The following is a 16,390-nucleotide window of genomic DNA, read 5'->3' as shown; positions in this document are numbered from 1 at the left end:
TGTTTTAATTCTTTCGCACCAATCTCATCAATGCCTGGTGCGACATTACTTTTCAGTAGCCTTATTGATGCCTCCACTTCAGCAGGAGATGTTGGTTGTAAGAATATTGTGTGTTCTATCATAGGTGTATCCGGGATATTAGTATCACGGTCAATGTCATTTGGCTCTTCATAACAACCGGCATTTATGAATGATGCATGTAACCCTAAGAGAAAAGAGAGCACAGTAGGTCAGGGAACAAACTGGTGGTAAGGACGTTATAATCGACATCAAGATGAAGAAATTGTCATGGGCAAGGCACGTAGCATGAAGGTAAGATAACCGCTGGCCATTAAAAATTACAGATTGGATTCCAAGAGAAGGTAAGCGGGTGAAAGGGAGACATAAAGTTAGGTGGGAAAATGAGATTAGGAAGACCGCGAGTAGAAAGTGGCAGCACCAAGCACACGACCGAGTTCACTGGTGGAACATGAGAGAGGCCTTTGTACTGCATTGGGCGTAGTCATGCTGATGATACTGATGATGGTGAAAACGATGATGGTATACCCTATAAAGTGGATTGTGACGTGACCGCAACTGTAGCTTGGACGCATAGATCGAAAATCGCTGGGTCGTTTCCAAGTTGCGGCAAAAAGTTTTTTCGCACAGTTTACTTTCCACAAGTACTGCTGACTGGGTGACTTGGTGCATGATAAGGTGATATTGTTTTAGCGCAGGTCAGTCTGAGCGTGAAGGAAAGATGCTATGCAGTAAAGAAGGGAAAAAAAGACGACAGTGTAAGCGCTAACTTCCAACTTTTGTTTGTTGCGTGCCCTTACAGCACATTATATAGCTTGACGAACCCCCTACACGTGTAACACAGCACACCATCAAGAAAACCTAGTTGTGATCTGATTACAAATTAACGATTTTGTCATGTTGTGGTGTTCTTAGAGCACTGTCGTCTGTTTTACCCCTTTTTTACTGCATAGTGTCTTTCCTTCACGCTCAAACTGAGCTGCGCTAAAGCAATATGTTATCATTCACCAATTCTTCCAGTCAACAATACTTGTCTATTTCATTTCCAGTTCAACGGGCCCTTTTCCTACCTACCGTCAAGACCCTTACTGCATCGTGTTGCTCATCGCCGCTTTAGTTTGCAGAGCTCGTTCACTGGGCTTTTGTGAAAAATTGTTCGTTACGAAGTGGGCGTGCTCTTTTGTGGCTTTGCACCTGCTGCGGAGCACATCGCAAAGGTGTGCAAAATCCTGAAATCGAAGCTTCGCAGACACGCGAGACTATATCGGCAACTTCTCTTCACGTGGTTACGCATAGAAACGAATCCCTCATCGTTGGACATAAACCTGCGCACATTTTCACGCCTGATCGCCCAGAAGACAGAAGTTGAGTGGCAGGTCTGCTTGAGACAGCTCAGGAGCCGTCTTTCTAAAACGTTCTCGAATGCCGAGACCATGTGCACGTGACGGAGCAGGTTAATCTTCCGGGCTACATTCATGACGCTTTTTCATTGGGTCCCAAGTTCGCTGTGGAAACCAAGAGAAGACCCGAAGAACTGTTCACTTTCGTGAGGCAGGTGCCAAGGTATGCAGCAGAGGAAGCAGTTCCACTTTTTATTTCTGAGGGTGTTCACATGGTGGCCCACCTTAAGGTATCAGGTCTGAAACTCTCGGTTAAGTGCGTCGCTGACTACCTGACGCACAATTCTCTGAGTGTGCTACCAGCCAATAAGGAATGTGGCTTCTGTGTGCTTCCTACTGGGGTGTTTTATGAAAAAGCTAGCAGTGCCGTTGCCACAGTCTTCAAGCGGTGCGATCACTAAGCAGGGTAAAGTCCTCAGCTATTAAGCTATGCAAGAACTTCAGCCTTGGTAAATCAGAGAAGTCATTGTCAAACAGCAAAAGGAACCACCTGTTAGTTCAATTTAACGCAAAAACCCATCAAGTTGACGTTACCCTACGGGTTATTGTGTCAGAATACAACTCCTGGCAGAAGCCAGTAGCACTGTTTTTACAAGCCAAGCTTAACTGTTTGTGAATAAAAGACCCCTTCCTGATAAGAAACTAGGAGGAAATAATATTTTTTTAACTAATGCTGGCAATGGTTACCAAGCATTTTCCATTGGCATCAAAGATCTTTTTTTACACGATTGCTTATAGAGAACTGCTCGAAGTAGGGGAACAGTTCATTGAATAATAAATATGGTACCATAAGGTTCCAGAATGACGCCTTGATATCTAGTGGTCATTTTTACCGCTTTTACATCTTTATCTCGTGCCAACTTTTATCAAACAGGATTACGCTGTTTATCTATAGAAAACGGGGGTATGCATAGAATCGTGCATTGCACCCATACTGAGCGATCTTTTTCTAACCCATCTTGATATTTTGCTGCCTGATAAGCTCGCTCAGAAGAAGTTGCGAAAGGTTTTTCGGTGTGTGGACGATTTTTTGTTCTTTCTTGAGTGTTCTTCAGTTGAGATTGAGCCACAGGCTGCAGAAATTTTGCCAATAATTAAGAAGTGTCTTGTGCTACTTGAAGTAAAGTACGAAATGTCGCAAGAAGGCACCATCCGCTTTCTTGACCTTCGTCTCTGTTGTTCGTTTGAACACACTTGCTGGTGCTATGAACCGCGGTCTAAAAATCCTTTTCTGCAGTACAATTCAGCGCATTTAAAGCTAATAAAGCGAAAGATTGTCAGGTTATGTTTTAGAAATGCCCTGTTGAATTCATGCCGTCACACAATGGCCGCTAGTTTTGCAAGACAAAGCAAGCGACTATCCTTGGCAGGCTACCAAGGGTTCGTGCAGGTGTCGGTAGCTGATTGCCTGTTGAATGGTCCACGTATGCGGGGACGACCGCCGACCAATGGTGAGCCCGATTCTGAGAAAACCAGTGTGATTCCGTACGTACATCAGATTTCACATCATTTGAAAAAAAAATAGCCCTGAGAGGAAATGTCTGCGTGGTGTTCTGCGCTCCAGACAAACTAAGCCGTCTATGTAAGCTTACGAACCCCAAGAAGGAGGTGCAACCCACCTGTGCAAAGAAGCATGTAACTAAGTTTGTTGAATGCGCCCTATATCTGTTGTGTGCATGTTCTTGCTGTCGTGTGGCGCGGTTTACATAGGAGAGACTGGTAGGTGTGTTAATGACCGCTTGCGCGAGCACTCTTGTAATGTAAAAAACAACCTTTCCTGCAGTGGTTTCCTGGCTATGCATTGTAAGACGTGTGGATGCACTCCATTCTTTGATCAGTGTGTCATTTCGGGCCGCGGTCGTAACAAGTTGACAAGAAAAATTATTGAGGCGAACGCTATCACAAAATGTGCGAGTCTCTGAGTGAGTACGCCGTCTGTGGCCTTATCTCCAAAATAGCTCAATTTTTCTGGAGCGCGTGCTGTGAAGCATTCGTATAAAATTGTCAATTTGTAATCAGATCACAACTATGTTTTTGATAGTGTGTTGTGCCACACGTGTACGGTTTTGTCATGTGTATGATGTCGCGTGGAATGAGCTATATAATGTGTTGTAAAGGAACGCAATAAACAAAAGTTGGAAGTTAGCACTCACACTGTCGTCTGTTTTTTCCCCTTCTTGACTGCATAGTATCTTTTCTTCGCGCTTAAACTGAGCTGCACTAAAGCAATATCAGTTTACTTTGGTCCCATTTACACCACAAATATCACAAATAACATCCCTGATACTTTCCTTAGTGTTCTTGTTTGTTAGTTGTAAAAATACAGTGTATAATAAAGACAAACAAGCCCGTAAATATTGTCCTTTCGATACACTCATAGTGAAGTGGATTGAGGTGTTCTACAGCGAAACTGTTATGAGATCACAAGAGAAGTGCCTCTAGCATTGCATCTAAAAATTTGTTTTAATCTTAAGTAATGTTTTAGTCTTAGATAATGAATAGATTCCCGCAGTGAGTCGTAGGGCTAGAATAGTCATCCACCGGATAATTCAATGAAGTTTTTTTTTTTCTCTCTCTCTCTGTGTGACTTTCATTACATGTGCTTGTGCATGTTTCTTTCGGTCACTGTAGCACCTCTTCTCCATTATTGGTAATCTTGAATGTAGTGCGGATTTCATTATATGGCCTTTACATGTTTATTTTGACGCACTGTTTTTGTTCTTTCTTATGAAAGCATGCACATACTTTACCTAATTTATTCCTCTTTGTTTGCCATTTTGTAAATTCAGCTAATGTACATTAGCCATGTTGAAACCTTTAGTGAGGGTTGTAGCATTCATGAATAAATCCAATATTTACATACGTTTATAAATGAATAAATAAATAAATAAATGCTTACAAGGCAGTTATGGTCTGTGGTCATTTAAGTACTAGTTCTTTAAATTTTTTTTCAGATTTCCACCAAGTTGAGTGAACATATAAAGCGAGAACTTCTCTGCATAAAGAAGATTCGGCAAAGCCGATTTTACGCTTAATTCGATCTGAACGTGCAGTATCGTTTGAACTGACGTGTCCACAATAGCGAAAGGCTCTCTTTCATAAAAGATCTCGACTTTGTTATGCAGGTGCTGCTTTTGATTTCTACGGGTCTTTGCCTCACCAAAGGCTACTATGCGTTGGGAAACTTCAGGGAGAGCCAGTGCGTAACCATTTACGCCCTCCGCAAAGCGGTGCCAGATTACGCTATGGCGCTGTCACTGGTAAGTCGCAGAGTGTAGCAGCGTGTATCTTGAGCGTGAACGTTTTGGTATATATCCGCGCAGACTTCTTTACAATTGAGAAATTCGCTCTTTTAACATCGATAGCAAAAATGGGCGCGTCATTACGATGACGCATACTACCACATTATGACAGAGCCAGCAGGACTTCAAAATCCGCAATTTTTTTTCGATTGCAATTTTACGGACACTTTAGGCGCATTTGTACTGACTGCATAGCCATCATGCTTCTTATGAAAGCCAAATTCATAACATTTCCCCGAAACAACGTGTGCTCTTCATTAGAGTAAAAAGAGGCAAGCGCTGGAGGTGAGTATGGCTGAAGCAGAAATAAATCTAGTCGGTCATCTCCGTCACACGATGAGCTCATGCGATTAGATCACCCTCGTTCGAGGCCTAAAGTTGATGGCTCTCAAAGTGCTCTCAGCGCTTCTAACCGATGTGACAGACAGCACGACACCCACTTCGCTCTCTGGAGCGACCAAACTCACTTAAACTAGCGTCCCGCACAGTTTGAGAGATGGGATTGAAGAAAAAAAAAAGTTAGTTGTTGGCCTTGCTTCATACAACATTCTATTCTTTTGCTGTTATATTGATTGCATCACCTTTGCGGCGAAACTTTTACTTCCCCCTTTGTCATTATCAATAAAACTGACGCAGCATTTCTTGGGCTTTTTTGAATATTTTTTAACATGTGTGATTATTTGCCTTAAGTTGTGTACCATCGTGGTAGCAATTATGTCTTGTGGCTTTTAGTTCTAGGATCGCAAATTTGTTTTTTGAACTGCAGAGACTTCTTAAAAAGCTCTTACTACATTCATTTGAGAAGAAGGTCGAGTATAATAGGCGATACTTGCGTTTCCTTATCTTGAAAACTGGCACTCGCCACTTTTCTCTCAGGAGTGCTACGTTATACACTGATAACGCGCTTGCCATTCAGTACATAGGGTTTCCTAACAATGCGCTCTAGGCAAATACAACGATAGTGTTTATGGGAGCACTAAGGCGTGGTGCTTCCTTCATCTTGGGAATGATAGGTAATACATGGATTCACCTGAGCTTCCTTTTTTCGTCTCCCTTTAGCTCCATGTAATCTGCAACTGATTTGTCGCAGTACGAACTGCAGCAAACGTTCATCAGCTTCACTTCGAAACCTTCACCTTTTGTCTTTTTAGGTTCAACAATCATTCTTGTATCTGAAACAAAACAAGCACACAGTAATATACAATGCCACAAGTGCCTTCGAAGTGGCAGTCACGAAAATAACCAAATTCATGAACTACCACCATCCCCAGAATGGCTTATCGATCGCAGTACCACAGTTTCATGCAGAAAATTTCACAGGAAACTCCATTCTTTGTAACAAGACGATTCCAGGCTTGCGGGGATATTTCAAGGAAAGTCTTTCAATACACTGTAGGATTATCTTTGCAGAAAAAAACTTCCTTTCTAGTCGTTATTTTTATAGAGTGTAATTGTCGCTTCGACAAAGCGTCAACTTTCATAGTTATAGATAAGTTAATGCACGTGTGCTCCAGACAAGCTGGAAGGAGTAAAAAGTGAGCGACAGAGATGCTTATAAATTTATTTTTATTCTCCTAAAGAGGACGTATCAGGGATGACCGAGTATCCGAGTTATTCCAGCTAGCTTTGTTAATAGTCATTTCGTATGACATTCTTAGACCTAAGCGCGTATGCATTGTATACAAAACTGAGGCATTTAATATGGCCAACAATGTGAACAGGACGGGAGTTGAGAATATTATCGTCACGGAGAATTGTTTGTTTATGCTACTCTTGAAAGATAGCGGAACTCCTTTTATTTTTATAGAGCTTTCCTTGGTTTAATAAAAGCGATTGTCGCAGATGAATCATACCGTAATTGCAATTAGGGATCAGGTGGTCCGCATTAGAGTAGCCTGATGATTTATCATTTTTACACTTACTCACGACTGTAACACAGGTTTAATCATAGTTCTTCGGGCTTTACACCTCAAAAACCACATATGATTATGAGAGATGCTGTAGAGGAGGGCTTCCAAAATTGCGACTATTTATAGCTTGGGTTGTTTGCCATGCACCTAAATCTAAACGCACAGACCTCTAGCATCCCATTTTCGCAAAAATGCGGCACCCGGGGCCATGATTCAATTGTGTGACTATCGTGTCACCAATCGAGCACAATAGCCTTTACAATACTGTGGCGGATCAGCTAAAGATCCACTCGTCTTTTTCGTCGTGCGTTCTTCGTTTTACGCCATGTGCTGTAGGAAAAAAATTAATCATATAGTAGATAAAACCGTTCTTTTAAAATATACAATAGGTTGTGGTCTTTTTTCTGTCTTTGATTGACTCGACAGGTTGTTCTCGTGTGGATTTTATGGAAGCGGCATCGGCGATGTCTTCCGCCATCGGCGTTCGCAGTCACTTTGTTGGGAGTGATGTTCACGGGCTGCGCGCTTGACGCCTTCCTCAAGTTCAACACTGCATTCAGTGACCAGGTTGGTTCTCCCATGCCAATGTACTTTTTCGTATTGTTTGCGTAAAAAGACAAACATGTCAAAAAGAGCCTTTCGTTGTCAACCCGTCCATGTTTTTTAGACCGTGGCTAAAACAGGGACGGGTTTTTCAGAACCCATGGACGGTTTTTCAAACATGGAAGAGACAATTCAGAAAGTGGGGATAAACCACACAGTGAAAAAACATATCAAGACGCATCTTTTTCCCAGAAAATGGACTAATGCTGACATCAACGGACAGGCACACGTTGCAGAATTTGGGCATGAGGGATGCTTGCGGAGAAATCAACAGTAAGGAACGCATACCGAAGGAGATTCGCCCGATAATTGAAATCAGACGAATACCTATAAACGTGCATCCGAAATTACATAAGGCCCCAAAAAAAAGCCAGACAAAAAGAACACGGAAAAAAATTTTAAGGCGAGAACCGATGTATTGTATGTATACGCGATCACATAACGAGAACACTCCGGGGCAGTTGTAAGCGTTGTGGAGCTTAGCCAATTCAACAGCGCTTCGATTAGAAGTAACAACATCCTCGAGGCTGACGAAGTAGCTATCGCTCTCGCCATCAGGCACCAGAGCTGCGAGTCTATTGCAGAAACAGTCACTGACTAGCAAAAAGCGTGTAGACAGTACATCAGCAGCCGTATATCCACTGCCATCCGCGTACACAGGGGAAGAAAAATCCCCTTCTCGGGCTGCTCCACTACGTGGACACCAGGCCATGAAACTGTGACAGGGAACCAGCGTGCCGACGCCATTGCTCGAGAATACGCCGACCGGGGGGCGCACAGTGACGAGGAACCAGCCACAGTTTCTAGACGCTATGGAGCGATTTCAGAACATCAGAGAGCCCAGAGGAGGATATACCCCCTCCTCACAAAGACCTCAGCAGAGAGCAGTCGGTTGCCTGGAGACAGCTGCATACTAGTACGTACCCCAATCTCAATATATGCAGCAAAATCTATCCGGCAATATATACCAACAAATTGGTGCTATGCGGAGAACAGCCAATATTATATCACGTGGCATGGGCCCGCCACCACTCACAGGTGGTGTCAAGAAACTGCACACCAATAACGGGGTAGTGGGAGGCTGCGCTGTTCTGCTGGAAGCCAGAAGAACAAGTCGAGCTGATCAACAGGGCTTGCAAGATGGCAAAGCCCTCATGTAGAAGTCCTATACTAAGGGCTGCACCTTCGCCAGAAATATTTATTTGAAACAGACCTGCATTCCTTCATTCATTCATTCATTCACTTCCCTTTACGGTAGGAACATGGAACACCTTGGTATGTGAAGAGACCATAAAAATTTATGTTTTGGGGTGAGTGATATGATCCTAGTCTTTTTCCTTAACTGCCAAAGAAGAGTGGCTCTACTGTGAGTTCTGTGACGCACAGAAATAATACTTTCACCTTCCTTCATTACCTTGCATAGCTTCTGAGTCGTCTTTGTGCAATTATCACATTTTTAGCAAATGGCTCATCTTAATCGCATAATTTACTCCAAATGATTCTCTTATGCTTTCACAAGTAAGCTCCTGGATTGCTCAAGCATATTCTTACGAATACCTGACGTATTGTGGGCTTAAACTTCCCCATCACGACTAAAAAAGCTACGATGTTCACTTACAGCGGTTGCGCAGTCATTGCAGGAACTGTATCAATTATACGCAGATAAATATGGTAGATTAGAAGAGTACAGCATTGCATTTCCTTTTTTGTGATAGATGCTGCAAAACAGCGTCATCATCTTTCGAAAAACATCTTTGTGGTGAAATGAAACATCCCAAATGTATATTTAGTTTTTTTTTACAAGCTGAAGCCTAATTGTGGAGTTATTGCAGGAGTGGGCATGAATCTAGAAACAACATAGTAAAGATGCCAACATGCAGTGTACATGATAGAAGATTGTGATTTACAGCTTGTTACGCCATTCAAGAACTGCTCCTTGAGTAATGAACAAACGCTACCTCGTGTAACGTCCCACTTTTACGGTTCGCATCGGAATACACCTGCTGAATCATTTGCAACCACTCGTACTTGAACTGCGCTAGTAGAAGTGATGGACTGTACTACATACAATACTTGCGAAACAAAGGAAAAATTGAGCACCTGTTCCTCGACTGTCTTCAATTTTGTTTAGAAAGACGTATAACGCTATACGACGACTGGGTGATTGGACGCTCATCTCTTAGGTGCAGCCAGAACGCTTTTCTCGCCGCTAGTCGGCCGATAAGGCAACTTATTGCTTTTTGAGAACGACTGACACGTGCGAACGCGTTTGCTTATACGGCCTTCTCCCTTACGCTCGGGCATAAATAACAATGTAGAGGAAGAAGACGAGTCAGCGGCGGATGGGGCCATGTCATCATTCAACGGCGCCATGTCATGGTCGCAGCTTTGTATTGGGGCGTGGGCAAAGAGGAAGACCGACGCGGTTGCGGCTGACGTGTTCAGCGGGACCAAGAGCCAGAGCGTTCTCTCCACCACGTGGCTCGCGCCTAACGAGCCACGCGGCTTTCACCTTCTTTTGGGCATCAGCCGCGGAGCTACAACAAGTTTTATCTCACCACTCTCTCTTTGATTGTTTCATTCGAGCAAACTGGTAAATATTAGAAGAAAAGAACGATGACGGGATATTGATAATATGTGGGATTTAACGTCCCAAAACCACCATATGATTATGAGAGACGCTGTAGTGAAGGTCTACGGAAATTTCGACCACCTGGTGTTCTTTAATGTGCACCAAAGTCTGAGCACACGGGCCTACAACATTCCCGCCTCCATCGAAAAAGCAGCCGGCGCAGCCGGGATTCGGTCCCGCGACCTGCGGGTCAGCAGTCGAGTACCTTAGCCACAAGACCACAGCAACGGGGCAACGATGATGGGAATAGCGCGCGGATCGTACAGCGCGTGTCTCGAACTGGGCTGATTTAGAACGGCCAGCAATGAACGCGTTCCAACGGTGCTGTGGGCAATAAAGTCGCCTGAGTTTTGTCTTTCCCACGAAAGAGAGAGAAGAAACTTTAATAAACTGCCCCTGCTGGGGTCAAAGGTGGCGGCGGGCTGGGAGATGGTCCCCTCTGTAACCACTTTTTTCAGGTAATGGCCAGGCCTTGAATCCTCGTGGCGTCCTCGGCCAGCCGGACAGCCCAGAGCTGGTACTCCGTGCACGTGCTGAGCAGCATAACCTCCCACTGCTCGGCCATGGTGATTGTAAATGTAGGGTTCGTGCTGTGTTTAACTGAGTGAGTAGCTTCGGGGCAGGCCCATATAATATGGTCGAGCTCAGCGTTAGGTGCACCGCACGTTTCGCATTGTGGTGTGTGAATAGCGCGGTAAATACTTCTGTACATTGACGGACAGGGGAAAGTGCGTGACTGTAATAGACGCCAGGTAGTGAACTGCTGCTTACTAAGGCACCTGTCTGGTGGTGGGTATTTAAGTCTGGCCTTGCGGTAATACATTAGAATTTCTCCAAAGTAAACCATTCTGTCTTTCGAATTGTCGCGAACAGAAAGACCATCATCTCTCGCTCAGCCGCGTCAAGTCGCGAGGGGTGGTGCTCTGTTGGATGACGCGCTCGGTCGGCGAGAGCTCGGGCGGCGTCATGAGCGTGTTCGTTTTCCGCGAACCCCGAGTGACCCGGAGTCCAGATGATCTCAACGCGGCGGTGATGTAACTGAGGTGTATTTGTGAAAATGCGGAGCGCTGGTTGGGAGATCAAACCTTTGGTAAAGTGGCGGATGGCAGTCTTGGAGTCGATGGTGATGCACGATGCTTGGGTTGAGGCGTAGGCTAGAGCAATCACTGCTTCTTCACCTTCTTCGGGTTTGTGTGGTCGAATGGTGCCAGTTGCGGTAATTATGTGCTGCGGCCCAGCGGCGACAGTGAGGGCCATGGCCCGATACGTAGGATATTTCGTTGCGTCTACATACGCCACGTGCGTGGCTTGTGCGTAGCGCTTACCTAGTTGCTTGGCGTGGTCAACTCTTCTTTTTGGGTCATATTTAGGATGCATTTTGCATGGCATTGGGGGAATCGCGAAGGTATCGCTAATGTCCGGCGGAATTGGGAGTTTTCAGCGGAACTGGGAGACGTAAGGTATGCCGAGTGTGCACATGAGACCACGTCCTGTGGGAGTTTGGCCTAATCGTTCGTAGTGCGATATACGTTCGGCTTCAATGAATTTGTCTCCTAGGTCATTGAGTTTCGTATTAGGCGTAGGCATGGAAAGATGCAGCATGCAGTTGTGGCAGCGCCTGATCATTAGGTTTAGTTTCTTCTTTTCGGTAAGCGTAAGTTTTATAAATGAAGCAACGTAAAAGATTCTGCTTATGAAGAAGGCGGTCACCAGTCGTATAAGATTGGCCTCTTTCATGTCATCCTGTTTATTGGCGATGCGGGAGATGAGCCTAGTAGTCTGATAGGCACGAAGGTGTATTAGTCGCATTGTTTCAGAATTGCCACCGCTCTGCTGAATGCGGAAACCCAATACGCGAATGGTAGAGACTGTTTGTATAGGGTGATGTTGCAGATGCAGATTTATCGTGAGAAAGTCTCTGTTGCAGGGAGATCTAGGTCGATACAGGAGTAACTCTGACTTTTGGGGCGAGCAGGACCGTCCTCGTTGTTCTGCTTGAGTTGTGATTCTATCAATAGCCAATTGAAGTGCATCCTGTATCTCTCCGTCGCTACACCTGGAAATCCACCATGTGATATCGTCCGCGTATATTCTACGGTAGAGGTCGGGGATATCTTCTGGAAGTGGTGGAAGGTGAAGCATGCCCCGGTTGAAAGAAATGGAGAAAGGACTGACCCCTGTGGTGTCGCTTTCCCACCTAGATTGACGGAAGGTGCAGGTAGATCGTTGACCGAGAGTGTGGCTATACTGTCCGTCAAAAAGTTGCGGATGTAGCGGTAGGTATGGGAGCCTACGTTGAGCGTGGCGAGGGCGTCAATGATGTATGTATGTAGCACATTGTCAAATGCCTTGGTGAGGTCTAGCCCCAGAATAGCACGTGTCCCGTACTGAGAGCCGTCTTTACCGTCGATAATGTGACTCTTCATTTCCAGCATTACGTCTTGTGTCGAAAGTTTAGGGTGTAATCCGAACATTGTGTGTGGGTAGAGGGCATGCTCTTCCATGTACCTCTATATTCGAATGTGAATAACGTGCTCGAGTACCTTGCCGACTCAAGATGTCCGAGATATCGGCCGATGATTCTCGATAGTGAGTGGTTTTGCTGGTTCAGGTATCAGAATGGCTGTGGCAGTTTTCCATAGTGTTAGTATTTCTCTCGACTCCCAAACCACTTGCAGATAAGATGTGAGCATATCAAGTGACTTTTCGTCAAGGTTTCGTAAGATTTTATTTGTAATATTATCCGGGCCAGGCGCTGAGTGGTGTCGTAAAACTGCGGATCTTACTCCCGCTTTTGTAATCTGGGAGTCGCGGGCTAGATTATCCACCCCCGTGTAGCATGGGAGATCAACCGAAGTAGCAAAGAAATTGTATCGACTAGATAGGTCCTGGATAAGGTCTTCATTGGTACCTCGATAGTGTGCAGAGCAGTGATTAGGGAGTGGCACTGAGCAGTTATCGTCGATGTTGGTTCTATCATATGACGAAGAATATTCCACGTTTTGGGCACGTTAGGTAAGCGTTTTATAACATTTCAATGCTGAAGCCAGTTCTGGCGGGAGAGTTGAAGACCGTAATCTTCAATTTTACGCGTTAATGTAGCAATGCGTTTGCGTAATGAGTGGTTCCATTTGTTGGAGTTATAGCGCTTGCGCAGACCAGAGAGAGCCTCCCACATGTGCAGCAGCATGGTGTCTACCGTGTCACCTACGGCTTCTTCTGGGGGAGGCTTGGTGGCAAGCTTAACGTCTCGTAGTAAGGAAGCTGCCCATTGGTCGATCGAGGTTGCATATTCTGGAGAAGCCGATGCCTGCAATTCGCGGAACACATCCCAGTAAACTAGTTCAGGCTGTTTGGCTTTCCTGCGCTGCGGGCCAGCCTTGACGATCGTTGGTATTATATAGTGGTCACTGCCCATATGTTCATGAAGGTTAGATCACTCTGCATGCGTAATGTTTGTAGTGAAAGTGAGGTCAGGAGTGATGTCTCTGACAACGCTGTGGACCAACCGCGTATGATAGGTCGTTTTCTGTGATAAGGGTGTGGCCGAGATTGTGGGTGTCTTGCCACAGCAGTCGTCATTTTCTGGTGTCGTGGATGTACCCCAAGGGGCTGAGGGAGCGTTAAAATCTCCTATCACGAGGAGGGGGGGGGGAATTATTGCCAACTTCTTGACATAAGAGAGGAGCTTGTGGAAGCAATTTCGTTGTCGTGGGCTGCTGTAAATATTGACCAAAAGCAGAACAGTGGTCGTTCGTCGAGATGAAGTGAGGATTTTCGATATAATGTGCGATGCTGTATCAGAGAGCGAGGGGTGTTGAAGAACAAGGATATTTCGTTTCACGGGAGTGATAAGGACTTTGCGACTGTCGGGGGCTTGAGAAACCATAAAAGAGGCGTATCCGACCAGCTTAGCCTGCCTGCCCGATTCCTGTAAAGTGATAATACCGGGCGTGTCTGTTTCATCGAGTGTCGATAGAAATTGTTGCAGCACGCCCCTCCTATGGTGGTAGCCATGGCAGTTTCACTGCCAGATGCAGTACGGAGTGTGCGGATCACTCATGGCCATCTTAGTTAATGCGACCATAAGGCTTCTGATACGAGTGTGAGCGAGAGTGATGTGTACACCGCTCAAGCTCCGTAACTCTGCTGCTATAGTTGGCGAGAAGACTCGAAAGTGTGGCTTCAAGGTTGTTTTCGATAATTGCCACTCGGGCTTCCAGCTTCCCATCGAGCATTAAGGTGAGGTGGGTCTCTAACTATGCTGTTAGGATTGAATCGAGAGATCGCTCTAGTGTTTTTGCGATGGTTTCTTCAAGCGTTAGCGGTAACTGCCGTATAAGTACGGCTTGAATCGTCTCGCGGAGTTGTTGCTGCGGTACAGACTCTACTCGCAAAATGGGCGCCGAAGTGGTAGACGGTTGCGACGATGGTGTGGCTGGTTATTCTGTGTCTGGAGCCTTTCGTTCAGGGGAGGGGGGCGGAATTGGTGCGGAGGTCAGCAGAGTGAAGCGCAGAAGAGGACGGAGGTTGTTGGGCAAGTTATTTTCGAAGAGCGGTGTTTTCAACGCGGACTTCTTGTGCGAACGTACGGAGTGAACGCAGCTCTCCTGTGTCACAGTACTTAACATGGTTTTCATATTAGGTGTGGTCGTGAGTGTGCTGTGGGCGCTGTATTATGTATAGGAGCACGTTGAGAGGCAATGCTATCCCAGCTTACCATAGGGGTGACGAGGGTGAGACCGGGTGCCGCTGCTGAAGGGAGAACCATCCGAAGCCTTGGACGCCGTAGATACGAATAGGAGCACCCACCTGGGGTTGATTCTTGCACCACTGCTTTGATCGGCTGCGTGAGCGATGACGTTTCCAGGTTGGACTAGGACTTCGGGAGCGTGGGTCGCTAGGCTTCATCTCCTGGCATTCCGTATGAGCATCTTGCATGCGTTGAGATCGTGGTTGAGAGGTACTGTTGTTGTTGGAAGACGATAAATGAGAAGGTGAGGTGTCATGTAGCGTTGAGAACAAGATTTGTCACTTGTCTGGTGGGCTTCACCGCACAGAAGACACTTAATGTGCTTGGATGAGCGGTAGCAGGGTTGGCTGTGCTGCACAGCGTGCAGACTATGGCATTTGGTTTGGGGCAGATATCCGAACGGTGGCGGACTGCCTCAATTTTGCCGCATACTTCGGTGCGCTTCTTATGTAGGTAACATTCGTATTCGACTCCTCGACAATAGACATGGAAAGGGACTTAGTCACCATCGATTGGAATGAGTACCGTGTTTATCTTTCCCATTCGGCGAACTTGTAGTATCGTGCGATTGGGGTCATTAACAAGCCTTGCCGAGATGTCTTCAGGAGAGCCGTAGGGGGAAATATTGTGGATCACTCCCTTTGCTGTATTCTTAGGGGAAGTAACGTGGGCTCGAATGCCATACGTTTCAGTTTCCACCTGTAGTTTAGAGACATGACTGTAGATTTCCGCCTTGGAGAGATGAGGTGTGCTTACTACCATGAGATTTGCTTCAACGCATGTGGGGTAAATTTTGATGTGGATCTGCAGCGTTTCATGCAGATCCACATCGCATAGAATAGCACCTCGCAGTTGTGCTTCCCCCACTTTCTAGATGTTGAGGTCGTTTCTTCTGGCGACTCACAACTCTGACGTGATCATCTTGCAGAAGCAATTGCCTGGGTTTGCGAGAGAGACGCTGAGCAGATCCGTCCGGCATTGGGATATGGGATGCGCTTCCCTGGCCAGTTGGCGATGCCGAAGCACTTTCGTTTCTTGTTTCGGTGGCTAGAGATCTATCCGGATCCATCCGGTCTTCAGGTGTGATCTTAGTTCCTTCGACATTCGACTGCAAACACGTTCATTGTTAAGACGGCAGCAATTTCTGAAGGTATGGCTCAACGTGGGTGAGTCAGATGGAGTTGGGTGGCACAGGCGTCGTGGCGAGGAACGACTGTTGTCGTAGCCACCGCGCCAGCGTCGGGTGGCACGAGCAGTGCGAGCTCATCGTTAGGATTAGCGTCTCTATCACCTTGGTCGGGAAAAGCTATATCACCAAAAATCTTCTGTGTACTGCGGTCGGTGCCTGGTTGTGTAGGGTGCTGGGGGGGGGGGGGGGGCTCCAGTCGTCGAAAAGTGCGATTGAAGATATCCAGAAGTAGGGGCTCAACGCTGTCTCTTCTACATGCAGGAGCGAGTGGGTGCGCTGCTGCCCTGCATCATGTCCAAGGTGTCCTACCTTTCCACGAGGAGGCTTCCTTTCTTCTACATTTCATGGTGCCGAAATTCTGCAATTCCTAGTTGAATGGCGAGGCTATCTCGTTCTCGTAGTCTTTGTTGATACACAGATCACAGATATCAATGCTGTTGAGATGCGAAAACTGTTGCAGAGAGATAGACATGTCTAGGTCGACGCAGCTCGTGCGAAGTACACAGATGGTAGCAGTAGCAGCACGCTTAAAATGCTGTCCTTCAAACTGTATAGATGCTTGAAACGTCCATCCAAGCTTCAT

General features: G+C 46.0%; 1 protein-coding gene across 1 annotated transcript in view; it reads left to right on the top strand.

Annotated features, from left to right (window-relative positions):
• Window positions 1-16,390, top strand: part of LOC119164659 (ATP-binding cassette sub-family C member 2) — a 179,008-nt gene that overhangs the window by 45,489 nt on the left and 117,129 nt on the right. Inside the window, exons 3-4 of the mRNA XM_075874522.1 lie at window positions 4,544-4,678; window positions 7,057-7,197. Coding sequence (XP_075730637.1) covers window positions 4,544-4,678; window positions 7,057-7,197 — 276 coding nt within the window. The remainder of the gene's footprint in view (window positions 1-4,543; window positions 4,679-7,056; window positions 7,198-16,390) is intronic.

The sequence above is a fragment of the Rhipicephalus microplus genome, chromosome 9 (genome assembly GCF_043290135.1).
Source record: "Rhipicephalus microplus isolate Deutch F79 chromosome 9, USDA_Rmic, whole genome shotgun sequence".
Lineage (NCBI taxonomy): Eukaryota > Metazoa > Arthropoda > Arachnida > Ixodida > Ixodidae > Rhipicephalus > Rhipicephalus microplus.
The sequence above is the reverse complement of the archived record's forward strand: the minus strand, read 5'-3'. Positions and strand labels throughout refer to the sequence as shown.